Source organism: Molothrus ater, chromosome 26, assembly GCF_012460135.2.
Source record: "Molothrus ater isolate BHLD 08-10-18 breed brown headed cowbird chromosome 26, BPBGC_Mater_1.1, whole genome shotgun sequence".
In the NCBI taxonomy this organism is placed as follows: Eukaryota; Metazoa; Chordata; class Aves; order Passeriformes; family Icteridae; genus Molothrus; species Molothrus ater.
The window spans coordinates 2,657,533-2,683,816 of NC_050503.2; the positions used below are offsets into that span (position 1 = coordinate 2,657,533).

Here is a 26,284-nt window from a genome sequence, read left to right on the forward strand (position 1 = left end):
GATTAGGTGACTTAATCCCTAAGCAAACAAACTGATCCCTGGGTTGGTTTTTTAAATTATTTTATTTGAAGCAGAATCCAAAGGCTGCAGACAGCTCATCTCATCCACCCCCCAAGCACTGCAAAGCCCCCCTGGGCAGGATATCCAGCTCAGTGGTAAGAAACTTCTGCTGCTGGGGAATTGGGGCTTTTCCTCCCTAAAAAACGCTTCTGGGATTCTTCTCTCTCCCAGAAAATAACCCCAAGCATTGCTGGTAGAGGCATCCCAGCGGGGGAAGGGGCTGCAGGGCCCGCAGCTGGACAGACGGACGGACACATGTGGACAGAGAGCCGCCGGCCGCAGCTGGGCTCAGCTTGTTTTGAAAGTCACGGGGGTTTCAGCGGCGGCGTTTTGCAACCAGTTCGGTGTCACAACAACAACAACCACTCGGTTCTGCTTCGCAAACAGGCCCCGGGGCCGCCCCGGCTCTTTCCTGCTCACGTCAGCTGCAGCAGCCTCACCCGGGCCGCGGCTATTTCCAAACCCGGCCACGGAAAACGACTTGAAACAGCAGCGAAAGTGAACATTTCATCTTCCCCCCGCACCCAGAGGGGCTCGGAGCTGCCCTAGGGGATGCTCAGATCAGTGAAAACCCCTGCGAGCCGCAGCATGCCAGCCGGGAGAAGTGGTTAAATAAACCAAAACCATCTTCTCCCTGGCCGCCCGTGGCAGGAAGCGTTTTCTTTCCTGCAGTTTCAATGTTCTCGGATGGCTGCTCGCAGGCCCAGCTCAGCCCCTGGCACGGCCGGAGCTTTCCAGGCTTTGGCAGCCGCTATTGAATTACGGGATATTTTTATTTTATTTTGTTGGTTTTTTGGGTTTTTGTTTTGTTTTGTTTTTTGGGGTTTTTTTTTTATTTCAACGGAAACTTTACAATTGTAGTAAAAGAAATCATAAACTCAGGGTGACGGGAGGCGGACGGCCCCGGGTATCGGGTGATCGGGAAGGGGAGGACGCTGCGCCCTTATCGCACACGCGTTCCCTCCCTGCCCCCTTGGCAGCGGGGCCGGCCGGAGGTTTCGCAGCATAAACATATTTTGCTCAAGCAGACGGCCAGAGTTGAGCTAAGGACAACTCGATAACCGGCGAGCCCCCCTCAAAAATCTGCCTTTTCCAGCAGTCTCCCCCACCTGTCTCATCCCAGCGAGCCGCCAGCCCAGCTTTGCAGAGATAAACAGGACCGAGAGCAAACCCCCCCTTCTCGCAGATCCTCTCGCAGGGTGTTTACCAGCTCTTTGCAGGCAGATTCACTCTCCCTCGTTTTTTCACACGCCAAAACCGCCGGGAAAGCGGAGGGAACCGGCTGGAGCCCCTCCGGGTCTGTCCGCAGCACCACAGCCGCCCTCCCCACCGGCACTGCCCGGCACAGCCACCTGCAGCCAGCCCGAACCCCCGGGCTATCGCTGCTCCATCGCTGCGCCGGGATGCGGCGGCATTTACACAGCTGCTCGGCAGGAAAATCCCTCTCCCTGCTCACATAACCCCGTGAATTTATAGATAACCCCCCGAATTTAGAGATAACCGCCTTCAGGTGGTTGGGAAATGGGGAGGGGGCTCCTTGCAGTGTCTGGGCAATCCCTGTGAGCTGGTTGGAGCCTTCTCCCCACAAAACGAGCTTGGGATGATTGGGTTTTTTGTTTGTTGTTGAAATCAGCTCGAATTTGCTGCTTCTTGCAGGGTGATAGGGAAGAAAAAAGGAGCACAACCCAGTTTCTGGAGAGTTTAAATAAGGTTGGGGCGTGGGAGGAAGGATCAGAGGCGTGGGGTTTGACAAGGCTGTCCCGGCACGGCTGAGGTGACAGGGACAGTGAGGGTGACAGCCACGCACTCCTGGCCTCTCAGCTGGGGACAGCTGTGTCCCCACTGACACCCAGAGCAGCGACTGTGGTGCCCCTGGTGCCACACGAACAAGGTTTTACCTGTTCAGGGTCAGGGCGTGGGGTGTCAGTGTGCCACATCCTCCTGGGCACAACGGGAGGTGTCACCGTGCCACATCGCCCTGGCCATGGCAGGGAATGTCACTGTGACACATCCTCCTGGGCACAACGGGAGGTGTCACCGTGCCACATCCCCCTGGGCAGGGCAGGGAATGTCACCGTGGGCATGGCAGGAGATGTCACCGTGCCACATCCCCCTGGGCACAACGGGAGGTGTCACCGTGCCACATGCCCCTGGCCATGGAGGGGAATGTCACTGTGCCACGTCCCCCTGGACACGGCGTGGGGATGTCACCGTGCAACATCAGACACGGTGTGGGGATGTCACAGTGCCATATCCCCCTGGGCATGGCAGAGGATGTCACTGTGCCACATCCCCCTGGACACAGCGTGGGGATGTCACCGTGCCACATCCCCCTGGCCATGGCAGCCCACCCGGGGCTGCACGGGGACTCCTCTGGGGTTTGTGAAGCGGCTCCTGGGAGTGACGGCAGCCCCAGCCGGGGCGTGGAGCAGCGCTGGGAGCAAAGTCCATGGTGCCACATCGCCGGCACGGGGCACGGCCGTGCCACCCGCGCGTGGCGTGGGAGCCGAGCCCCGTCCCCAGCTGGGCGGGTGCTGTCCCCAAGCTCCCTGTTTGTGTGCCAACACATCACGTGCCACCGCTGGATGACCCCGGAGGGGGGATTTTTTTATCTTTAAGTGTTGTTATTGTTGTTTTTTTTAACAAAGCCAAAATATTTGCGTCCCCACGGGGACGGCTCTGGGTCACCGAGCATGGAACGCCACGCTGGGGTCCCGGCAGGAGAGGGGACACCCGGCTCCGTGGGGAGGGTCCGGTGCCGGCAGCTCCATCCCTGGCACGGTCCCCAGTGTTTATACATAGACATGTTTGTGCGCGGCACCGGCCCCTTCCTCGCTCCCAAACAACTGGAGGAAAGTCAAAAAGTCACAAAAATTTTCCATTGCCCGAGGAAGGGAGGGAGCAAGGAGTGACTGTGAAAGGGGCTGGGCAGTGCCAACAGCGAGGGACCCCAAATGAGGGCTCAGACCCAAAAAAAACAAGGGGTTGGTTTTGATATAGTGAATAAAAGTGGCGGTTTGCTGCAAAGACGACACCGGCAGCACCGGCCACCATCGGGCTTTGTGGAGTGTCCCGGTGATGTCACCACGCTGCTGGCACCATGCTCACAGGGGACATGTGGCACGTGCAGCACGGCCACCAGGCCGCTCCAGACCCCGGTTTTGGCATTAAGAAAACCGGTTTGGAATAAAAAAAAAAAAAAATCCTGCCGTTTCTCTGCAGCTTTTCCCCGCAGCCGGAGGGGCTCTCTGCCCGCACCAGGCTGGGAAAAAGCTGCGATTCCTGTCGAGCCGGCGGGAAAAGCCCCGGTGCTGGGATGCGGGGACTTTGCCTGCGGTTTCCGTGGGCGGGAGCAGCTCCGGCAAACAGCGGCTGAGTCAGCGGGCGGAGGGCGGCCGCGATGCCGCCCCGGCATGTCGGGGTGCGCGGCTGCCTCCCGGAGCCCTGGCAGAGCCGCACGGAGGGGAACCTCAGAGGCCCCGACCCCAAAGGTGCTGCCAGGGCAAGGCTCAGCCCTGGAGCGAACCCAAAGCAAGGCCTGGTGCTGCTGGGGTCTGTGCACTCCCCTGAAACCCGGGCTGGGCAGGTCCCAGTGCTCCTGAGCCTCCTGCTGCCAGCCCAGCATCCCTGATGCTGAATTTGGGCATGCCTGAACCCCGACCCCAGCGCAGGGACAAGAGGGGGCATCCACTCCAGCCAAAGTGGATTTATCGTCCCCGTGCAAACAGATCAGCCCCCGGTGGATGCCCCTGGGCAGTTCTGGGGTGAGCTGCACCCCGCAGGGCTCAGCCCAGCTGCGATGGGGGAAGGCGGGGCTTGTTTTGGGAGCTGGACGGGAGCCCGGGCCGGAGGCAGCAGCGGCTCAGTTAATCCCGGCCCTCGCAGGGCTGCGCCAGCCCCGGCACATTCTGTCCCTGGCAGCGCCGGGACGGCCACAGGCTTGGCGTGTCACTGTCCCCCTGCCACCGAGCCCCGGTCACCGGACAGCAGCCTCAGCTGCCGGCTGGGCCACCGTGATGGCACCGAGCACCCTCCGGGGACGGGCTGGGGGAAGGGGGAGCCCCAAAATGCTGCAGAAAGGGGCTGCAGGATCGGGGTGTCCCCGCAGAGCCACGGGATGCACTGGGGAGGGGGTTCCCAGCAGCCCTGCGGGGGAATTTTGGGATTTCAGTCTCCCGGAATTTTGGAATTTCAGTCTCCCGGAATTTTGGGACTGGAAGGGAAAACCGATAGCCTAGAGGAGCAGAGCAGGGGCTGGGGCTGGGGTTCCGTGCCCCTCGCAAGGAGCAGGTTCTGACGGATGGTCTGGGCAGCATTTTCCAGCGCACGGGGCCAAGAGCTATAAATAATCCCGGCACTGTAATTGCATCACGCGCCTCCCGGCCGGGGTCGGGTCCCGGTGCTGCCACGGGGCCGTTCCGGCTCAGCAGCCCCCCGGGGAGCCCCAGCCCCCCGTGCCAATAAACCTGGATCAGCCCGGGCTGCTCAGTCGGGACTTTGGAGCCGGGGCAGATAAACAGCAGAAGGCTGGAGGGAGCACCGGCAGCGCTGCCAGCAGTTGTGAAAGCGCTGCCTGGAAGGGTCCGCACCGTGCCCTGGCTCTAAACGTCCAGACGAGGTATTTTTAGCCCCTCCAAAATTCAGGATTCAGGAGCGCAGCCCTTTCCTGGCAGGATCCCCAGCTTGGCCATGGCCCCCCAGCCTCGCTGCGCCACTGCCCGACTGTACGAGCAGAGCCTGGAGGCGTTGACAAGAATCCCTGCCGGAGACATCGCTGCCACACGGGCACCGGGAGCGCTGCCCACCGGCCCTGCTGGCCTGTCCCCGTCACCGTGTGACGCAGTTTCACAGAAAGACACGGCAGGACAGGCACGGGGGGCTGGGCACTCGCCTCCCCCTCGGGCCAGGGGAATAAACAGCCCCTTGTGCAGCCGGGGCAGATGATCCGGGGCTGACCAGCAGCCCCCTGATGGCACAGAATGGCTCCCTTGTGGCAGGCTGGGAGCAGCCTGGTCACAGGGCTGCCTTCGGGGCCATCTTCACCTGGGGGGTGGAGTGCTGTGCTTCGTGTCGCCTTTGATGCCACCAAAAAAAGCCCCAAGAGGCCACAGCACAGCGGGCACTGCTGCTGCCAGCGGCAGATCCAGACACGATCCCCCCAAACAGGGATGCAAACAAATTCCCTGCGAGGCTGGTTAATCCTCCCCCAGGGAAAATTAATCAGAGCACCAGGGATGCCAAATAAAAAGCAGATTTGAATAAGGGTTTCAGGAGCACCAGGTTCTCACAGGCAAACACAGGGACAAGTTCTCTCCTCTGGCCCAGGGCAGGAGCACGTGCTCTGATGCAGCTGCAGGGCTGAGCAGCTCAGCAAACAAAAAAAAAAATAAATAAAAGTGGGGAGGAGAAAACACATTCCAGTGGCAGCATTTTTAAGCAGCACAATCCATGGAAGAGAAAATTAAAGCCCTGATTCAAACCCTGCCTTGCATGCACCAAGATTCACCGTGCCCAGCAGAGATGTGGAGCACAGAAATGCTGCGAAAACCCAAATTCCAGCCCAAAGAGGCAGGTGAAGGAGCCTCCCTGCTCTTCCCAGCCAGCACAGCATGGGGCTGATCCCAGCCCTCCTTGGGACTGGCTGAGCCAATGCAGGAGTGTCCCAGCTCCCAGCTGGACCTGCTGGGTCCCTGCCAGGATTCCAGGACGGAGGAGAATGTGTCTGTCCTCCCAGAGCCTGGACATAAACAGGAAGCAAGTGTGGAAAAATACAACAGGTTTGCTTGCAGCTCTGCATCCCAGGTAAGGGGAAAAGTGCTCAAACTGCCCAGATGTGGAGGAGCTGGAGGCTCAAGGGACCAAACCTGTGGGGAGCAGTGGTGGGTGAGTGACTCAGTTAATCCCAGCACAGGACTGGGCACAGGGTAGAGCTGGACAGTGAAGAGAGGGCAGGGAGCACCCCCCAGTCCCAACAGCCACAGCACAGCTCCAGCCAACAGGAAGAACAAAAAACTATCCAAGCAACAGTTTGGTTTAAAGAATTTATTTCAGACAAAAAACTGCCCACCAAAAAGTTGTACAAAAAGAGTAGAGACAAAGAGTGGTCATTACAAAAGTGTTCACAGATAGAAAAGACTCATCTGAGCAACCCCAGCACAGAGCCCAAGGCACACTGGCATTGGTTGTGCATGGCCAGAGATTGTCTCAGTGAGGGAATGCAAAGGTCCTCAGCCCCTAAACTCTGCTCAGGTCTTCCTGCAGTGAGCAGGGTCAGCCCCTGGGCTCCTGACCACAACATCCAGCTCACCCTTACCACACTGGTTCCCACCCAGTGAGCTGCTGTGGGCCCCTGACACCTCAAGGACTCCCAGCCCTGAAGGATTTATCCCAACTTCACACTTCCCATCAGCAGCTGTGGCTGCCACCAGCCTTACACTGGGCTTCCCTCTCTCTTCCTTGGCCACCAGGCACAGCTCCAGCCCCCTGTGCTGGTACCACAGTTTGAGGGTTGGTTTCAGCCCCATCTTGGGGGAGGCACCAGCACACTGTGCAAGTTTGGTGCTGATACCCACAAACCAGCTTTCCTGTTCTTAGCAAACAGCACCAAAACACTGCCAGAGATCATAAATTCATCCCCCAAGTCCTTGTATCAGCCCTTGGAAGCCTTTAGAGTTTGGTTAAATGGCTCAAACCATCCCCCCACAGGTACCCACAGGCTTGTGGCAAAGATTATCAGCAGTGGCTGAGCCCTCTATTTCATCCAGCCAGGAAAGGACCTTTCACTGCCTTGGGGACCCGCAGTCCTGGTGAGCCACAGGCAAAGGGCTGCACCTGCATCACCCCAGGGCCCAACCCTGAGCACCATCCAAACAAACATTCTCCAGTAATCCTGAGAAACGCCTCCAAGCTCCTGTTCTCCACACCAGGAGCTGACAGAAGTTTTCAGAGCACGGCACTGCAGGCAAGGGGAGAGCAATCTGGGTTTGAATTCCCTGTTCTAACCCCAAAATCCCAGGGCAGTTCTGAACCCTGCGTGTCCCGCCCGGCTCCTCGTGTTCTCCTACCCGTGCCGGGGCCACGGCCCCGCGCTGGCTCTGGGCCCGGGGACAGTGACGACAGGAGTGGCCAAGAGCTGTGAGCAGGGTCGGGGTGGCACGTGCCCGTTTCCAGACCCCAGTGCTGTGAGGCTGCAAGCTGCCATCCCCAGGGATCGTCACGCTGCCGCACGCAGCCGGAGCGCCTCTCTCAGCAGGTCATGCAGCGCGGGCGGATGCCGTCTGACGCGGGGTTGGGATCCACCTGCAGAGCCAAGGCCACAGTCAAAAACCTGAGCAGTGGCACATGCCAGCCTCCAGCAGCCTCCCAGCCCAGAGGGATGAATCACCTCCGAGTAGAGCGGGGGCGGTCGGAAGCGGAATTCCTGGATGTAGGCGAAGAAGGGACCCTCCAGGATGTCCCCGAGCTCGCTGCGGCACGGAGGAGCCAGGCTCTGCTCGGCCTCTGGGCTGGACACCACTGCTGAGTACTCAGGGGGGGCTGAAGAGAAAGGAGAACCATCAGGGAATAGCAAACACTCTCCATAAATAGGGGACATGCAGGTAAAAGGGCTTCAATCCCACTATTTCCCAAAGCCTCTCAGTTCCCTAAGGAAGGAACCCAGGAGATCGAGCACCACGACCAAAAAATTAGGTTAAAAAAAAAAAAAGCCAAACTGGCCCAGTTGAGAACTTTGTGTCCCACTCTCCTGACCAGGGGGTTTACCCCAGGGAGAAGGAGATGCTCACCCTCCAGCTGCTCTGGGATGGCGCTGAGCCAGTCCAGGTTGACGCTGTACTGGCTGCTGACACTGGAGGTGCGGCTCCCGAAGGGATGCAGTGGGATGGTCCCAATGACCAGAGGCAGTTCAAGGAGCAGCTTGGACGTCCCAGGAATATCCACACAAACCTGTCAAGACAGGGAAGAGCAGGGAAGCTCAGCTTGGTGGTGCTTTCCCAGTCTGGAGGGGCAGGAGGGGACCCCTGCAGAGCTCCCTCACCTTCAGGGAGTATTCCACCTGGATGATGCGGCACTGGAGGATGGACGGCCCCACAGGCGGGATCTTCAGCGCCCGGCCGTGCCACACCTCCCTCTTCCCGGCTGGAATGGGGTCCCCAGTGATGCTGGTCACCACTGACTTCTTCTGCTTCTTGGTGCCCCGGGCGATGAAGGTCTGGGTCTGGATGATGGCGGCCTTGGGCACCACGGCCCGGCTGGTGCAGTTGTCGATCTCAGCAAAGATGGGGATGACCTCACCTGCCAAGACAGACCCACATTTGTTGGAGGAGGGGAGGCACAGCCCAGTCCTGCCTCGAGGAATTGCTGCACAGGCCCACTGAGGGTTGGCCACGCTGTCTGACAGGGCAGGCATGTGGGTTCATCCAGGAGGAGCATCCCAAGGATGCTGCCCACACTAGAGCTCTCTGATTTCCTGGCAGCTCACAGTGAACCAAAGCCCCTCCTCTGGGCTACTGAGGGTGGCCAAGGGCCCCAGCACCTGGTCTCACCTGGGGTGTAGCCTTTTCGGTCAATCTTGGCAGTCACAGACACTTGGCCACGGTTGCAGTACCAGGCACGAGCAAGTTTCTCCTTAGCACCTGCCTGGGGAGCCTGGAGAAAGGGAAATATTTTGGCTATTTAGTAACTAAGGATGAAACTCACAGCAATCACCTCCCTGGCACCAAGAACCTGCCAGGGAGCATCAGCAACTTCTCAGGTATCTGATGCAAGAAGTTGTTGCAATGCATTAAAGTTTCCATAACCAAAGAGGCACAGCTAACCTCTGCCCAGCCCAGGTAAGGCTGGAGGGCACAAGTTACAGGGGGGAAACATTCCCTCTGGAAACCAGGCCTGCATTGTGATGCTGAAGGGGAGGCAGACACCTTCCCCGTGGGCTTCTTTGGGTAAGTTTTGGATGTCAGAGCCCTGGGGTGGAGCAGGGGGAGCTCACCAGCAGTGCAGGGGTGTTTATGTCGATGGGTTCAATCACAGTGAACTCCTTCTTTGCTTTCTTCACTGTTGACCAGGGTCTGTGCAGCTTGGCCTTCACCCAGTAGCGCACACTGCCATGCTTCCCCTCAAAGGAGGTGGCCAGGGTCCTGGGCATGAGCAACAAACAATTTTAGAAGGGTTTTGTTCAAAAAACCCTAATTTTCAAGATGCCCTCTCCCCCCAAAAATGCCAACTTACTCAGGGAGCTGGAAGGTGAAGGGGAACTCGTGCTTTCCTGCCTGCAGGACAGTGGCCTCACCATTGTCTGTGGGCAAAACAGATCGAGGAGGATTAGCTCCCTCCTACAGAACCTCCTACCAGGCAGGTCACAGAGGTGTGCAGCACCCAGCAAGGAGCAGCACGAGGGCACAGCAGAGTTTCTGCCAGGGCTGGGCTGCAGCAGCTGTGACACAAGAGCTGGGCACTGTCTGCATTCCATGTGTCTGCAGACAGGCACGGCCCAGGGGCACCTCCTTGAAGAGCTGGGCAGCTTCCCCAGGTGGGCTCTGCTTCACCCTCACCTTCAGCCACCTCACCCCACAGCTTTGGGGTGGGAGCCCAAGATGCCCAGCTGGACAGAGAGTGGCCAGCCAAGCCCCCAGGCCCCTCAAGAGTTTACACCCCAGAGCTGAAGGGTTCATTAAGGCTGCTCAAAACAAGCTCCTGAACCTCCACACTTTTCCAACGCTGCCTCCCTGCCATGAACAGCTCAGAGAAAAGGAGGAGCATTGTCCCCAGCCGAGGTGCCCTCCACAGCGGCATCATCCAGCTGTGCACCCCAAGATTTCGGGGTGCACCAGAACGTGAAGGGTCTGCGGGGACCTCCACAGAGCGCTCAGTCCCTAAGGCACCCAAATTTCAGCTTGTTCGTGTATCATGCACTCAGCAGCCAGGCTAAAACCCAGATCGCTGCAGTTTTGGGGTGCCATGCACTCCGATTTCAGCCGGCGGGGGTGTCTGGAGCCCCCAGCATCAAGCTGTCCCCTGCACCCAAATCGCTGCAGTTTTGGGGTGCCATGCACCCCGATTTCAGCCGGCTGGGTGTCTGGAGCCCGCAGCAGCCCAGGCTGCCCCACAGCCGCGCTGTCCCAGCCCCTGCGGTGCCCGCTGCCCTCAGCCGCCTGAGGGGCGCCGCGCCCGGAGCTCCCCCCGGGGCAGGGGCTGCCGTACCTGGCGGTGCCATCAGCGTGTCTCGGTGGCTCAGAAACTCCACCTGGTCGCTGTAGCTCTGCGTGTAGGCGGTGCTGGAGCCAGCGCTGCGGGACTCGGTCCAGTGGACGCGGGCAGCGCCCATGGCCCTCAGGCGCAGCGCCCCGAGCCGCGCGGCCGCCGCCAGCTCCAGCACCACGCGGCCCGACACGGCCTGCCCGGGGCTGAAGGCGGCCGGGCCATCCCGCTCCGCGCCCTCCAGCACGATAGAGAAGCGTTTGAGGCGACCGAAAATCATGGCGCTGCTCAGCCCAGACCGGCGCGATGCGGCTGAACCCGGCTCAGCTCGGCTGAGCCCGGCTTTTAGCGGCCGGCGCCGCCGGGGGCGGCCCCGGCGGGGCGGGACGGGCCGGGCCGGGCTCAGCAAAACAAGGCAGGGAGCATGTGCGGATCGGCCCCTGCGAGCTCTACTGGCGGAGTGCGACCGTGCGGGGCCGGGGCTGGTCCCAGCCGGGCTCCCCGAGTTATCCCGGGGCCGCACCGAGACATTGCCACGGACACCGGGGGCTGGGCAGGGGCCGAGCGCTGCCGGTGCTTGGGGGAGACTCCCTGTCTGTTCTGGGCCGGGCAGTGCCCCCCAAGACTCCCTGCAGCTCCTATCCTTGCCCCCAAACCCTTCTCTAGCTTCTGTACATGCTCCACAAATTTCCTTTCCAGCTCCATCCTTGCCCCCCCGCAAATTTCCCCTCCAACTCCATTCTTGCCCCCTAAAACTCCCTTCCAGCTCCTATTAACCCTCAAAGTCCCCTTCCAGCTCCCGTTCTTGGCCCCCAAACCTTTCTCTAGCTTCTGTACTTGCTCCAGAAATTTCCCTTCCAGCTCTATCTTCCCCCCCACCCCCCAAAATTTCCCCTCCAACTCTATCCTTGCCCCCTAAAACTCTCTTCCAGCTCCTATTCTTGACCCTCAAAATCCCCTTCCAGCTCCCATCTTTGCCTCTCAAACTCCTTTCCAGCTCCTAACCTTGCCCCTCGAAATCCCCTATCCTTGCCCCTCAAAATACCCATCCTTAACCTCCAAGCCCTCCTCTAATTTCCATCCTTGTCCCCCAAACTTCCCCTCCACCTCCATCCTTGTCCCCCAAAACTCCTTTCAAGATCCCATCCTTGCCCCTCAAGCTCCCTCACCAGCTTCTATCCTTGCCCCCCAAAATCCCCATCCTTGCCCCTCAAACTCCCCCTGCAGCTCCAATCCTGCCATCCCACCCCGTCATTGTTCAGAATCCCCATTCCCAGGGTCACAGCCGTGGGCTGTGGTCAGGGGGGATTCCTCTCTCCTTCCAGTGCCCCCAGGCCAGAGCTGAGGGCCACACCCCATCCTTCCCTCCCCAGGAGCCATTCCCAGGGCTGGGAACCGGCCACAGCTGGATCTGGGCTCCTGACACGCGGGGATGCCTGGGACATCACTCAGTTCTAAGAAATCGAGAACTGGCTGGGGTTCAGCTTGTGCAACGACAGGGTGAGCAATCCTCTTCCCTGCGCTTGTTAACCAGGCGAGCGCCAGTTTTCCACCAGATCCTGCTGGGATTGGTGTCCCAAACCCAGTGATAAATTCCACCTGCATGGGCAGGAGCAGCTCCATGCTGGTGCTCAGCTGGGGTGAAAGTGTGGAAAGTGGGAACTGGTGAATCCCAGGGGGAACATCACCATCAGCAGCACCTTGAGATGTTGTAAAAGGGAGGAGAAAGGAATCTGTGCTCCCCAAAAGGCTTAGAAACTTCCACTTTGGGGATGGCTGTGGTGTTTGTGGAGCACCAGAGCCCTGCACCCCCAGCACAGGCCAGGGATGAGACAGAACAGGCATTAAAAACGTTACTCAGCATTTGGCTGCCTGAGTTTTGGGGATTTTTGAGTTGCTCCCAGCCATGCTGGGCAGGACCTGCTGTGCTGAACTCGGCTGATCACAGCCTCTTAAAAAAATGAGCTGGGCTGAAGCCTGGTACTGCTTTTAGCTGTTTCCAAGGCTGGACTGGAATTGTGTGCCTCCCTCCCCAGGGGAAGGGGACTGTGGTTTGTTTTATGTGCACGGCCATTTGCTGCCACAGGCAAACATGAATCACAGCAAAAGCTCCGAGGGAGAGGGAAAGGAGGAAGGAAGACACGTCACAGCACGAGTTCACTGGTGACACCAGCTCAGGGAAGGTGCCTGTTGTCCCTGCAGTGACATGAGAGGTGGGGAGGCTCTCGAGAGGGCTGGAGCCTTGGCTGGGCCCCTCTCTTTGCTTGGCAGCCTGCTCCTCCTCCTCCTCCTCCCGGCACACACCCCTGGGCTGTGACTCAGCCCTCGCCCACGGGATGCAGATCCCTGCAAACCAAACCCAACCAAACCAAACCTCCCTCCCGTGGCACGCGATGCCCTCAGCTGTGCCGTGTAGGGAGGGAGGGCAGCCCCTCGCTGACCCCTCTGGGACCCCCACACCCAGACAGGGTCTCTCCTCTCTCCTGCCATCCCCAGGTGGGGAGCACAGCCAAGGACTTTCAGGTGCCCGAGGCAAGCCCAGCCAGGCCGGGCACAGCACTCAGGGCATCATCTCCAACTCTTCAGCCCCATCTAGAGTCTGGCCAGGCTGGAGTTGCTCCCAGCAGGAGCTGACAGCCTGCCCTGCTCATGGGGGGCTGCCCCTTCCCTGGCACGCTGCTGCGACCTGGCGGCTTCTCCCCAGCGAGCCCGGAGTCACACGAGAAGGGAATGCAGCGGGTAAACGGGGAAGGCAGCAGCCCAGTGTGGGGGTGAGATGGAACAGTGCAGAGCCTGGCACAAACACGTGCTGCCAGGCTGAGGAACCAGCCCCATCCCTGCCAGATTTGGGATTGCTGTGCAGGGACAAGGATTAAGGTGCTGCTTGAGGCCACCCCACAGAGGAAGGAGAGCCCTGATGCCAGAACTCTCCTGGATGTCTCCATGAAAATAAAATGGCTTCTGGATGTTTGCCTCTCACCAGGGCAGGAACTACACCTTTGGGAAGTGTTGCAGGATCCTCAGAGAGAAAAGATCACTGCACAACAATTATTTATGTTTCCTATCCTCTCATCATGTCACACAGAGGAGTCCAGGGCTCTCCTTGTGCTGCCTTTGCCCATTAGCCTCCTATCACGTCCTCTCTCCCTGCTCCCTCTCTCAGATGATTACACAACACACGTTTAAAGGCCCTGCCTGAACATCCTTCTTGCACACTTTTTTCTTGTCTCTCAGCGCAGCACCCCGGTGCCAGCACTCACCACCCTGCCAGGAAACTGCAGATAAACTCAGCTGAGGGGAGAGCAGGAGGGAGGGCGCTTATCTGTGCCCAGCTTCCCTCCTCTGCACTGCCTCGTTACCATGACAAAACCTGCATTTTTTAACCACCACGCAGACACAGCTGATCTCGTGGAGAAGCAACAAGAAAGGAGCAGTCACAGGGCCTGACTGTCGGATGGTGGCACGTTTCTCACCAGCTGACATCAGGAAGGCCCTCACGCTGCTGTTGGGGACAGAACAGGGGACAGCAGGATCCAAAGGAAGTTATTTTGGCTGCAGGACAGCCCCTCTCTGCTGTTTATGCCTATAAAACACCCTGGTGATCACACGTGTCCCTCTCACAAGGCAGGAAAGGAATCTGTGTGCGGACAGAGACAATAAAACCCAAGTTCTGGTGAGGCTCTCTGCCCCCCAGGCAGTCCCTGTGCAGACAGGGAGGGCCAGGAGCCACCAGCTCTGAGCTGCAGGTGTGCAGGGTGCCTGTGAGCAGCTCCTGCAATTCCTGCAGCCCTTGGCCAAGTGCCCCTCCCCAGATGGCTCCAGGGGCTCCTGGAGCACACAGTCCCTGCAGCAGAATCCAAACGTGCTGGCAGCAGCTTGTGGCTTCCCTGCGGACATTCCCTGCTGGGATAATGGGGGATAAAACTCACCCTGTCACCTCAGAGCTAATGGGACACGGACCAAGAACTGCATGACCAAGTTCTCAGGAGCTTCACTGCTGGAGAAGGGATTAATTGTAATTTGGACACTTTGTAGGGGTGCAGCTGCCAAGAGGACATCCTTAGGCACAGCATGGAAGAGCTGCTGCCAAAAGACACAAACTCCAGAGCAGTGCAGGTGTTTGGAGCAGATGGCATGGCACAGTGGTCCAGAAATAGAGAAAATTACCTTCCTAGTACAGTCCAGAGACAGGAAAACCTCCAACAAGCCAGTTCAGGTCCTCTTTCCATCCCTCCAGTTTATTCCTGTAACATCTACATTTGCCAGATTGGGCTGGCACCATTCTGGGTTGCACTTGGCCACTGACACATTGAAATGCCCTCAGCATAAGTCCTACAGCCATCTCCAGGGCAGGGCAACCAGGCCATGAGAAACGGGGAAAGAGGCAGAAGAGGGAGGAAAAGCAACAGAGGGATGGCTGTGACCCTGTTATTGGAGGGGAGGATAAAAGACGTGCATGTTCCTAAGAAAAGCCAGAGTTAATGAGTGGATGGGCAGTTGAGACATCCCATATCCCTCAGCTCTGGATCATTTCATCCCAAGCACACAAAGAATGGCATGCCAGTGGCTTGTCCTCCTGCAGCAGATGTAAGCAACGTGCCAGCTGGGCACGCGGCCCCAGCATCAGGGACCCGAAAACAAACATTGGCTGAAGCACTAAGTGCTCTTTCCACACTTGTGAACAGACACTCGTGTTTGCTCTCCCCTGTGCAAACACAACAAAAGCCACAAATCCCTGGTGTTCCCCAGCCCTGGCTTTGCCATCAGCCTCCTGGAAACCAGCAGCAGAGAGAGCAACCCTCGGCCAAGGTGAGAAGAAGGGCAAGCAGCTCTGTGTGGGTCAGCAATATCCACAGGGCAGAGGTGCCTCTGAGGGGACACCTGCAGCCTGAGGGGTCCCAGTCCCACACCCTGGCACACAGACCCATCCAAGAGGATTCCAATCCTACAACCTGGCATACAGACCCATCCAAGAGGATTCCAATCCCGTGCTCTGGCACACAGACCCATCCAAGAGGGTCCCAATCCTACAACCTGGCACACAGACCCATCCAAGACCCACCCAAGAGGGTTCCAGTCCCATGCCTTGGCATACAGACACACCCAATGGGATTCCAGTCCCATGCCTTGGCATACAGACACACCCAAGGGGATTCCAATCCCACACCCTGGCACACAGACCCATTCAAGACCCACTCAAGGGGGTTCCAATCCCATGTCCTGGCACAAAGACCCATCCAAAAGGGTTCCAATCCCACACCTTGGCACACAGACTCATCCAAGTGGGTTCCAATCCCATGCCCTGGCACACAGACCCATCCAAGAGTGTTCCAGTCCCATGTCCTGGCACACAGACCCACCCAAGGAGATCCCAACCCCACACCCTGGCACACAGACCCACCCAAAGGGGTTCCAATCCCACACCTTGGCACACAGACTCATCCAAGGGGGTTCCAATCCCACACCTTGGCACACAGACTCATCCAAGGGGGTTCCAATCCCCCACCCTGGCACACAGACCCACTCAAGGAGATCCCAACCCCACAACCTAGCACACAGACCCATCCAAGAGGGTACCAACCCCACAAACTCTGCACACAGACCCACCCAAGAGGGTTCCAATCCCACACCTTGGCACACAGACTCATCCAAGGGGGTTCCAATCCCACACCTTGGCACACAGACTCATCCAAGGGGGTTCCAATCCCACACCCTGGCACACAGACCCACCCAAGGAGATCCCAACCCCACGCCCTGGCACAGCCACCCGCTGTGTGCCCCGGCCTTACCGTGGATGAGCTGCCGGCGGCGGTACAGGAAGGTCTGGCAGGCCGTGTAGTCGCGGTAGACGATGTTGAGGCCGATGCTGTGGCTCTCCAGCCAGTGCACGGTGGCCAGGCCGCGGGCACACACCTCCAGCGCCCGCACCCGCATTGCCCCGCGCAGCTCCAGCTGCACCCGCCCCTGCAGCAGCTCCCCACCACCGTGGGCCTGCCCGTGCTCCAGCTGCACCTCCAGCCTCCGCACCCGCCCCGGCAGCTGCATCCCTGCTGCCCTCACTGCTCCAGGGAGCTGCCCAGGGAAAGGAGCAACAGCAAAGGCTACGCCAAAATTCCTGAATTTATCACTGCAGGCCTCCCGGGGGTTGGACCGAGCCCTTGTTTTGCAGGGGTGCTTCAGCGTTGGACTCGTGTCCTGTAGTGACGAGGGATGTGTTTTTAAACGTGCCTCCATCTTATCTCTGAGTCACAGACGCTGGTGACGTGACACGGGGACGTGCTGGGAGGGGTGACACCGCCAGCAAGTTGTCCCAAGGGTGGCACAAGGGTCATCATCTGTTTTTGAGGGTATACCTTGCCACAGATGAGCCAAATTCCTTTAGGAAATCGAATTGGAAGTCAGTTAAAACGATCTGCGTGAGGTTTGTCATATGTAAGAAGCTTAGTTTGATTACACCAAGAAGTCATATTGCTGTAAACTGGGTGATATGGGGTGACATTTAAATGAGGGCCATTTTCTCTTAGGAAGTGAAAGAAGTAACAGGTATCCATAGTTAACGAGCCTAGGATTTCTAGCTCTTGAAGGTCGGATTTATCAACTTTAGAATTATCAATGTAAGTTTGGTGTTTCTGGCTGGGAGTTGGAGATACATGATGATCATCATGTGCTGGCAGAGCTCACACAGCAGGCAATCAGAGAAAGCCTGCTTGGCCTTCCTGCTTCAGGCATTCCTGGGGCACTGCTGGAATGGGAGAGGAGCCCAGAAAACTCCAAAAACCAGCTTTGCTTTGCTTGTCTGAAGTTGCACTAAAATCCACGTGAAAAAGAATGTGAATAATCACAGGGACTCCCAGCAACAGCTCTGCCAGCCAGCTGGTGCCTCCAAGGGTGATTCCAGCACTTCTCCCCATGGCTGTTCCTGCAGCAGCACAGGTGGCAGTGCCACCTCAGGGTCACATCAAAGTAATGGGGCAGGGCAGGAGCAGATGCAAGTCCCTGTTACTCCACCAAATGTTGCAACTGTGGTGTTTGGAGGTGTTTAGGGACTGATGGGAGTGCCTGTGTGCACTTGGAAGATGTGAGTGCACGGCTCCTTTGAAGCACGTGTGGAGCAGAGATTGTCTCATTCCTGAAAAATAAAGAGTCCAATCCATAAAGCAAAGCACGAGGCTCGTGGGCCCAGGCACTGCTCACACACAGAGTGAAGCAGTTGTGAAACTTCACCAGCCCTGTGCTCAGAGGGTCCTGAGGAATCAAAGCCATGTGCATGAAAAGGCTGAGAAGAGCTTCTCAAGTTCAGCTGGGCCACCCTGCTCACTCAAACCCCAAGGGACAGGGCTGGCCAGCCCCTGCTGATCCCTCTGGAACACACCTAGATCCCAAACAGAGTTAGTGCAAGCTCAGCACTCAGGAAGCCCATGTGAGTGACCAGCTCAACAAAAACACGGGGCTCACCTCTGGGAAAACAGCCTGCTCATCACAGCCTCGCTGGCCTACTGTTCACTGACCTTTGGTTTCAGGCCTTGACACCAAAATCCAAACAGATCATAAGGGAATATCCCATCCCCCAGGCAGCCCTGGTGGTGCCTCTTGCTCTGTTTGATCTCCTCACCTGCTCTGTTCCACCCTGGGGCCTGCCCAGAGGCTCTCTGTGGCTGCTGCCATGCTGAGGGATGTGGCACCCACGCCTTTGGGCTAATCTCCTCGTGTTTATTCTTGCTGTCACAACACCTCCTTGTGTCCTCATTCAATCTGAGAAATAGATGTTCCCTGTGACAACACAGAGCCGGGCCAAGAGCAGAGCACAGGGATGGCTCTGAGATCCCACGCCGTGTGGGCAGCTCAGAGTGCGTCAGCACTCGCTGGAGGAGGGAGGACATCACCTTCCTCTGGGGACAGGGCCCTTCCAGGGTCCCCATGGGGACACAGGGCCCTTCCAGGGTCCCCATGGGGACACAGCTCTCTTGGGAGTTTGCCTGTTGGATTTCAGTGGGTTTGTGGGTTTGAGTGTGAACTCTCCTCTCTGCTCAGCCCCGCAGAGGTTCTGTGCCCTCCTGGGCAGAGCATCTCACCTGAGGAGACAAAACAGCTCTCAGCTCCTGGGATGGGGCTGAGAAAGGGGCAGGTGGCACCACTGAGCCTGGCAGCCCCAAGATCTGAGTGTTGTCACCTACAGGGTCACCCCACCTGGGCAGCTGCAGCATCCTCTGTCTCCGGTACCTGGCACATGCTCAGCTTTCTCTGAGGTGTTTACCCTGCCTGGACACCTCTAGCCATGACAATTTTCCTCCTCTGACCCTCTGTGGGGGACTTCAGTCCCTTCTACCTCCCTCCAACGCTCCCTGCCTTAGGGACTTGGTTGCCTGTCCTTCCTCTCCTTTCAAAATGTTTCTCATCTACGACTGTGCTCCCACCTGAGGCTGGAGCAGACAGGGCTTGGTGCTCACTGGTCCATCTCAAGTAGCTCAGGAGCACACTTCAAGGGGAGTTAAGGGGAGGCTGGAGCTTTGCTGGGAATAAACCCACTCCCCCTGTGGTTAATCCAAGCCTGTTAAGGCTGGGCCAGCTGTGGCACATCTTTGGGAAGTCCCTTTGCAGCATGGCTGGTGTGGTTCTGACAGAACTTTGATCTGCTGACAGATGGAATCAAAATAAAAATTAAATTCGAGGCAGTAAATGAGGAGGCAGCACCAGGAAAGCTCTGCAGTCACAGATACCTGTGTGCATTTCCCCTGATGACAGGAAAAGGCCAGTTCTGCTGTCAGCACTTTGCTCAAAACCCTCGCCCAAACAGTAAACAACTCTCAGGGTGAGGAGGCAAATGAAGAAATTCACATGGCAGTTATGGGAATATCACTCCATATGGTAGTTATGGAGCTGCTCCAGAAGTTTAGGGCCAAGGAAAAGACCAATTCAGCTATGATCTGTTCCACATTTAGCAAATCAAATGGCTTAAACACAGATCCATGGCATGAAGGGACCTCTCTGTGAACTGCTGGACAAACAGGAGGCAGCGTCACAGGAGGATTTTCTTAATGCCTTCCATGACCAGCTCTAACCACATCCCTTCCTGAGGTTGCATAAGCCCAGCTTTTGATCAAAATCCTTTCCTTCCTCCCAAAAATAAATGTAAAACAACTTTTAAAAACAAATGTAGCGATGATGAAAGATCAAGACACTGATTCACGTCCCAGAAATAATTAATTTTATTCATTTTACGTAAGGAAGTGGCAAAGGGATTGACAGCAGATTGCAGTGAGGTGAGTCACGAGACTGGGACAAGGATGTGGTGCATCAGGTGGGATAACTGCAGCATCTGAGGATACAGCAAGTGTAGAACAGCCAGAATCACTGAATATTCCAGGTGGGAAGGGACCTGTGACAGTGTTCACAGGGGTCCAAGGATGAGGGAAGAGACGAGGATCTGACTCCATGTTTCAGAAGGCTTCATTATTTTATGATATATATTACATTAAAACTATACTAAAAGAATAGAAGAAAGGATTTCATCAGAAGGCTGGCTAAGAATAGAAAAAGAAAGAATAAATAACAAAAGCTTGTGTCTCGGACAAAGAGTCCGAGCCAGCTGGGCTGTGATTGGCCATTAATTAGAAACAACCAACATGAGACCAATCACAGACCCACCTGTTGCATTCCACAGCAGCAGATAATCAATGTTTACATTGTGTTCCTGAGGCCTCTCAGCTTCTCAAGAGGAAAAATCTTAAAGAAAAGATTTTTCAGGAAATATCATAGCTACAGGGACCCACAAGGATCTCAAGTCCAGCAGCAAAAGCTTGGGTGGGAGTGGCTCTGCTTAGTGCCATGCACCAACTTCATGAAATCAGATTGAATTACTCAAAGGATGATTTACTCAAATGTTCTTCCCCCCGAGGCTGCTGGGCACTGCCCAGGCTCCCCAGGGAATGGTGCCAAGGCTGCCAGAGCTCCAGGAGCTCTCAGGGATGCTCAGGGTGGGGTTGTTGGGGTGGCTGTGCAGGGACAGGGGCTGCACTGATCATCCCTGAGGGATCCAGCTCAGGATATTCTGATTCTGTGATACTCTGCTACAAAAAGATAATATCCAGGTAGTTCTTAGAGCTTGAATTAGCAGCAGTGTGAGTGTGACTCTGTGCCCAGCCTCTGGACCCACTGAAGCAGGTATGTGAAAAACGTGTATTTTATGATTGGCTTTTTTGCAAATATTCAAATGAATGTTATATGTGTTGTGTTAGAAAGTGATGCTGTATGAATTCTCTTAAGTAGTGTGTGTTAAATATAGTTTATAGGTTATAACAAAATGTTAAAATAGAAACTATGATATGTGGGATACTTTTTTTTAAAGAAAGGACTCACACTGAGATAGCAGCCACAGGACACCTGAATCTTTCAGAGAAAGGGAATTTATTGCTAGATTATCAGGAGAAACAAACTTCTTTCTGCCTTGCTCAGCCAGGATGACACCGTTAGGATTCAGAGGAAGAAGTTGACACTGACCAGAGAGAATCCTGTATTTGAATGGAATTTATGCATCATGTATGGGGTGTATAAATATACAACAGGCTGTTGTTTTTAAGGGTTAATCCTCTGTTAATGTGGGTCCTTTTTCAGGTTTGTGCTGCGCAGAAAAAGGTACCCGGACTGTCGGTAACTCTTTGTTTCTATTTTAAAAGTTTAATGGTAATAAAATGGTTATTTAAAATAGTAATAGAGTAATAATAACTTAGACAATTTGGATTAGGACAATATGAGACAATAGAAACAAAGAGTTACCGACAGTCCGGGTACCTTTTTCTGCGCAGCACAAACCCGAAAAAGGACCCACATTAACAGAGGATTAACCCTTAAAAACAATAACCTGTTGTATATTAATACATCTCATACATGATGCATAAATTCCATTCAAATACAGGATTCTCTCTGGTCAGTGTCAACTTCTTCCTCTGAATCCTAACCGAGCGAGGTGGGAAGAAGTTTGTTTCTTCTGATAAGAGGGCAATAAATTCTCTTTCTCTGAAAGATTTAGGTGTCCTGTGGCTGCTGTCTCGCTGTGAGTCCTTTCTTTAAAAATTATCTTACATAACATCGTTTCTATTTTAACATTTTGTTATAACCTAAAACAATATTTACCACACTACTTAAGAGAATTAATACAGCATAACTTTCTGACACAACACATATAATATTCATTTGAATATTTGCGAAAAGCCAATCATAAAATTCGCATTTTTCACAGGCACCATCCCCGAGCAGGGCCCGGCTGGGCCGCGGGGCAGCCAGGCCGCGTTGCCATGGCGACGGCTCCTCCTCCTTCCCGGCGTACCCTGCGTCCGCACGTGACTTCACACCCGGAAGTGTTGCCATGGCGGCGGGCGCGCTCTGGGGGCTCGTGGCCGCGCTGGAGACGCACCGGGGCCGCGACCGGGCGGTGAGTGAGGAGGGGAGGAGCGGTCTGAGCCCGCCGGTACCGGGCGGTGAGTGAGGAGGGGTCTGCGCCCCCCGGTACCGGGCGGGGAGTGAGGGCTTTGAGCCCCCCAGTACCGGGCTGTGAGTGGGGTCTGAGCCCTCCGGTACCGGGCGGTGAACGACAGGACCTTAGCGACCCACCTTTACCGGGAATGAAGCACCTGAGGGATTCCTAAGTGCTGGTGGTGGAAAGGAACGAGAGAAGGCGGAGGGGGCACAAACAATCCAAGTTTTACCGGTAAATGACGGAATGTAAACGGGAATGGGAGTCCCGAAGCACAGGACAATGGGAAGAGAAAGGAAAGGAAAGGGAACGGGAAAAGGAAAAGGAAAAGAAAGATAGATGGATGAGCAGCCCCGGTTCCAGCACCGCCGTTCCCGCAGGTCCGGGCTCTGTCCTACGGCTGCCAGCTGGCGGGGGCAGCGCTGCCCGGCCCCGGGGGGCTGCCCGGGGGGCTCCTGGCCGCCTCTGCCCAGCTCAGCTCCTGCCGCACCGCCCTGCGCCTCTTCGACGACCTGGCCATGCTCCGGCACAGCTGCAGCTACGGGCTGGGCCCCCAGGTGAGAACGGCTCCGGTGCTCCCGGGTGGCCCCGGTGCTCCGGGCAGCCCCCGTGCCCCATGTGCCGCTCTGTGCCGATCCCGCAGGGTGAGGACGCGCTGGTGCGGGGGCTCTCGGTGCTTTCCAACGTGGCCAACCAGCTGTACTACCCCTGCGAGCACCTGGCCTGGGCCGCCGATGTCGGCATCGTCCGAGCCGCCTCCCAGCGGTGGTGGACACGGAGCACGGCGCTGTGGGGCTGTGCCCTGCTCCTGGGCATCCTGCGGTACGGGATGGGCACCAGGGGGCTGTGCCCTGCTCCTGGGCATCCTGCGGTACGGGATGGGCACCTGGGGGTGATCCTGCCCTGCTCCTGGGCACCCTGCAGTACAACATGGGCACCTGGGGGTGATCCTGCCCTGCTCCTGGGCACCCTGCGGTACGGGATGGGCACTGGGGGCTGTGCCTGCTCCTGGGCACCCTGCGGTACAACATGGCCACCTGGGGGCTGTGCCTGCACCTGGGCATCCTGCAGTACAATATGGGCACCAGGGGGCTGTGCCCTGCTCCTGGGCATCCTGCAGTACAACATTGGCACCTGGGGGTGATCCTGCCCTGCTCCTGGGCATCCTGCGGTACGGGATGGGCACCTGGGGGTGATCCTGCCCTGCTCCTGGGCATCCTGCGGTACGGGATGGGCACCTGGGGGTGATCCTGCCCTGCTCCTGGGCATCCTGCGGTACGGGATGGGCACCTGGGGGTGATCCTGCCCTGCTCCTGGGCATCCTGCGGTACAACATGGGCACCTGGGGGTGATCCTGCCCTGCTCCTGGGCATCCTGCGGTACAACATGGGCACCAGGGGGCTGTGCCCTGCTCCTGGGCATCCTGCAGTACAACATGGGCACCAGGGGGCTGTGCCCTGCTCCTGGGCACCCTGCGGTACAACATTGGCACCTGGGGGTGATCCTGCCCTGCTCCTGGGCACCCTGCGGTACGGGATGGGCACCTGGGGGTGATCCTGCCCTGCTCCTGGGCACCCTGCGGTACAACATTGGCACCTGGGGGTGATCCTGACCTGGCAAAGCTGGGGGAGATGCTCTTCTTCCTCTCTGGAGTTGGTAGTGAAAGAGGGGGGGGAAAAAAGCTCCTCCTGTTTGGTGCTGTAGGAGAAATAATTCTGTGCTTTTCAGATCCCTGAGAATTTTGTTCCAGTTAAGAAGAAAACTGAGCCAGCACAAGTGGTATGATTTCCCTCTGTGGTTGTAGAGCTGATCAGGCAATCCCAGAGTGGTTTGAGTTGGGAGGGACCTTAAAGCTCATCCCACCCCCTTTCACCTTCCACCATCCCAGGCTGCTCCAAGCTCCTTCTAACCTGGCCTTGGACACTGCCAGGGATCCAGGGGCAGCCACAGCTGCTCTGGGAATTCCATCACAGCCCCAGGTTGCTCCTTCCACTGTCCCAGGCTGCTCCAAGCCCTGTCCATCCTGGCTTTGGACACTGCCAGGGATCCAGGGGCAGCCACAGCTGCTCTGGGAATTCCATCCCAGCCCCTCCCCACCCTCCCAGAGAACAATTCCTTCCCAATATCCCATCCATCCCTGCCCTCTGGCAGTGGAAGCCATTCCTTGTGTCCTTTTCCAGAGTCCCTCTCCATCCTTCCTGTAACTCACCCACACCTGTCAGTTCTCATCTGTAGCCATCACAGCTCTGAGGACATGCTGGACTAATGTGGGAAATGGATTTGTAGGGAATTCTCCAAGTTTGACAGAAGGCTCACACAGTGTCAAACCTTGAGATAAGAAATGCTGGCTTAGAAATGCCAGGGAATAGGACAGACATTGCTGAGAGAGAAATGGAACTAGGAAGTTTCAAAGGATGGTTTTGTAAATAAAACTGGATACTTTGGAGAAATAGAACTGTGAAAGATGAATTGTAGTAGGGCTCATGAGGGGTAATTTTGGATGATTGGCTTTAAGGCATTTACAGCATGGTGTGGCTAAAGCTGATGGGCCAAGAAGTGTTTATAATGTATTGTAATTAGGAAATAGTTCTCATGGTAATGGTGTGAATTATAACATCTGTATTGTCTCACCCCTCACATGAGACTGAAAATGGAATAAAAGTTCTTAAAACACCTCTCAGTACCCCATGTCTGGGTCAGAAAAGGGTTTAATGTGACAGACTGTCACTAACACCACCTTTTCTTCCAGCAGCACTTCACCTCAGAGGCAGCAGAAGCTGAGAGCCCAGGTGAAGGCTGAAGTTCTGAGCATCCTCATGGACACAGCAGATCTCTGCAATGCAATCCACTGGCTGCCTCCAGGGTTCCTCTGGGCAGGAAGGTTCCCTCCATGGCTGGTAGGACTCCTGGGGACCATCTCCTCCCTGATTGGAATCTACCAGGCATCAAGAGGAGCAAATTCTGAAGCTGCTTAAGCTAGAGCTGAGCTTCACAAGCTCAGTTTTCACATGGTAAAAGTGCCTTTGGTGAGGCAGGGTGTATTTTAACTTTCCTGGGTTGATGATTGTCCTTCCAGATATCCCATAATTGGGATGGAATCCAGATGGCTGCTCCAGAGGGGATTGTTTGCAGCTGATAATTTTTATCATTCTTCTTCAGAGAAATAATTCAGGTGAATCCTCTGAAAATCAACAATGGGTAAAACTGAGGGGGAAAGTTGCTTCCATCAGTCTCAAAAGATAAATGCAACCTGCCAGTGGTTTTTGCCACTTAAAGGAGCAGAGTGGCCACGGTTCTGTCACAGAGAGCTGGTAAGGGAAGAATCCTGGGAGCTCCTATTGTGGGCTTGGGGCTGCACCTGAGCCAGGGTGGGACCCCTGTGCTGGGAATTCTCCAGGTATGTGGGGTTTGGGCTCGGTCAGGAGCCAGCAGGGGATGCTGTTTGTGATCCTTGTGCTTCCTCAGAGGTGAGAGGGGCAGGAATTGCAGCGTGGACCTTCCTAACCTGCCCTGCCCGTTTGAGGAGAAATGTTGGGAGTGGAGATTCCTGCAGAGCTGAGGCTCCAGCTGTGCCTTTGTGCAGTGCCACCGGGTGGAGCTCTTCCACCAGGCTCCGGCAGCCTCCAACCGACCTTTTTTAATAAATTTCCTGCTTTTTTTTTTTTTTTTTTTTCTTTTTAATTAATCACCTTTCAAAGGAGCAATCAAACCAGTGCCGAGCTGGGGTTGGCAGTTACAGTTCTGGGCGTTGCCAATAATAAACGACACAAATGCTTCAAAGGTGGCCCTGAGTGATCATTCCTCCTGATAACAGGGAGAAGTTCTTTACCTTTGCTTCTGGAAAGCTCCAAAGCATTAGTGCTGTGTGAGCTGCAGCTCCACATGTGTCACCAGCGTTCCTCCTTGTGAAAAACGCCAATCACTTGTTTTTAAAATTTTAAAAGTTTAATAGTAATAAAATGGTTATAAAAATAGTAATATAATTAGACCAATAGTAATTTGGACAATTTGAATTAGGACAATATGAGACAATAGAGACAAAGAGTTATGGACAGTCCAGGTACCTTTTTCTGCACAGCACAAGGCCGAAGAAGGACACAGTTAACAGAGGATTAACCCTTAAAAACAACAGCCTGTTGCATATTCATACATCTCATGCATGATGCATAAATTCCATTCAAACACAGGATTCTCTCTGGTCATCATCAACTTCTTCCTCTGAATCCTGACAGCGCCTTCAAGGCAGGAAGAAGTTCATTTCTTCTGATAATGGAGCAATAAATTCTCTTTCTCTGAAAGATTCAGGTGTCCTGTGGCTGCTACCTCAGTGTGAGTCCTTTCTTTAAAGAAAAGTATCCTACATAGCATCGTTTCTATTTTAACATTTTTTATAACCTAAACCTATGTTTACCACACTACTTAAGAGAATTAATACAGCATCACTTTCTAACACAACACATATAATATTCATTTGAATATTTGCAAAAAGCCAATCATAAAATTCGCATTTTTCACACTCCTGCTGCAGTAATTCCCAGTCCCTGCCTGACTGCCATGGAA

General features: G+C 55.8%; 2 protein-coding genes across 8 annotated transcripts; one reads left to right on the plus strand and one right to left on the minus strand.

Moving 5' to 3' along the window:
- Positions 1 to 6,087: 6,087 nt before the first annotated feature.
- On the minus strand, positions 6,088 to 16,359 carry ARRDC2 (arrestin domain containing 2). 2 transcript variants are annotated; one of them, XM_036399593.2, is made up of 8 exons: positions 16,044 to 16,359; positions 9,286 to 9,352; positions 9,047 to 9,194; positions 8,604 to 8,706; positions 8,096 to 8,352; positions 7,845 to 8,004; positions 7,445 to 7,596; positions 6,088 to 7,359 (listed from the first exon to the last, which is right to left on the minus strand). In XM_036399593.2, exons 1-8 carry the CDS (start codon positions 16,297 to 16,299, stop codon positions 7,306 to 7,308), a joined length of 1,197 nt encoding a protein of 398 aa, XP_036255486.2. In that variant the 5' UTR covers positions 16,300 to 16,359; the 3' UTR covers positions 6,088 to 7,305. The 2 variants fall into 2 exon arrangements, with proteins under 2 accessions (XP_036255486.2, XP_036255485.1); XM_036399592.1 differs by lacking the exon at positions 16,044 to 16,359 and adding an exon at positions 10,258 to 10,618.
- A 5,247-nt stretch (positions 16,360 to 21,606) lies between these two features.
- On the plus strand, positions 21,607 to 26,033 carry PEX11G (peroxisomal biogenesis factor 11 gamma). 6 transcript variants are annotated; one of them, XM_036399665.2, is made up of 5 exons: positions 21,607 to 21,682; positions 22,105 to 22,281; positions 22,368 to 22,546; positions 23,453 to 23,503; positions 24,474 to 26,033. In XM_036399665.2, the coding sequence occupies exons 1-5, from the start codon at positions 21,617 to 21,619 to the stop codon at positions 24,697 to 24,699; spliced, it is 699 nt and encodes a 232-aa protein (XP_036255558.1). In that variant the 5' UTR covers positions 21,607 to 21,616; the 3' UTR covers positions 24,700 to 26,033. The 6 variants fall into 6 exon arrangements, with proteins under 6 accessions (XP_036255558.1, XP_036255559.1, XP_036255560.1 ...); XM_036399666.2 differs by having other exon boundaries at positions 24,477 to 26,033; XM_036399667.2 differs by having other exon boundaries at positions 22,368 to 22,595; positions 24,474 to 24,639.
- Positions 26,034 to 26,284: the final 251 nt, after the last annotated feature.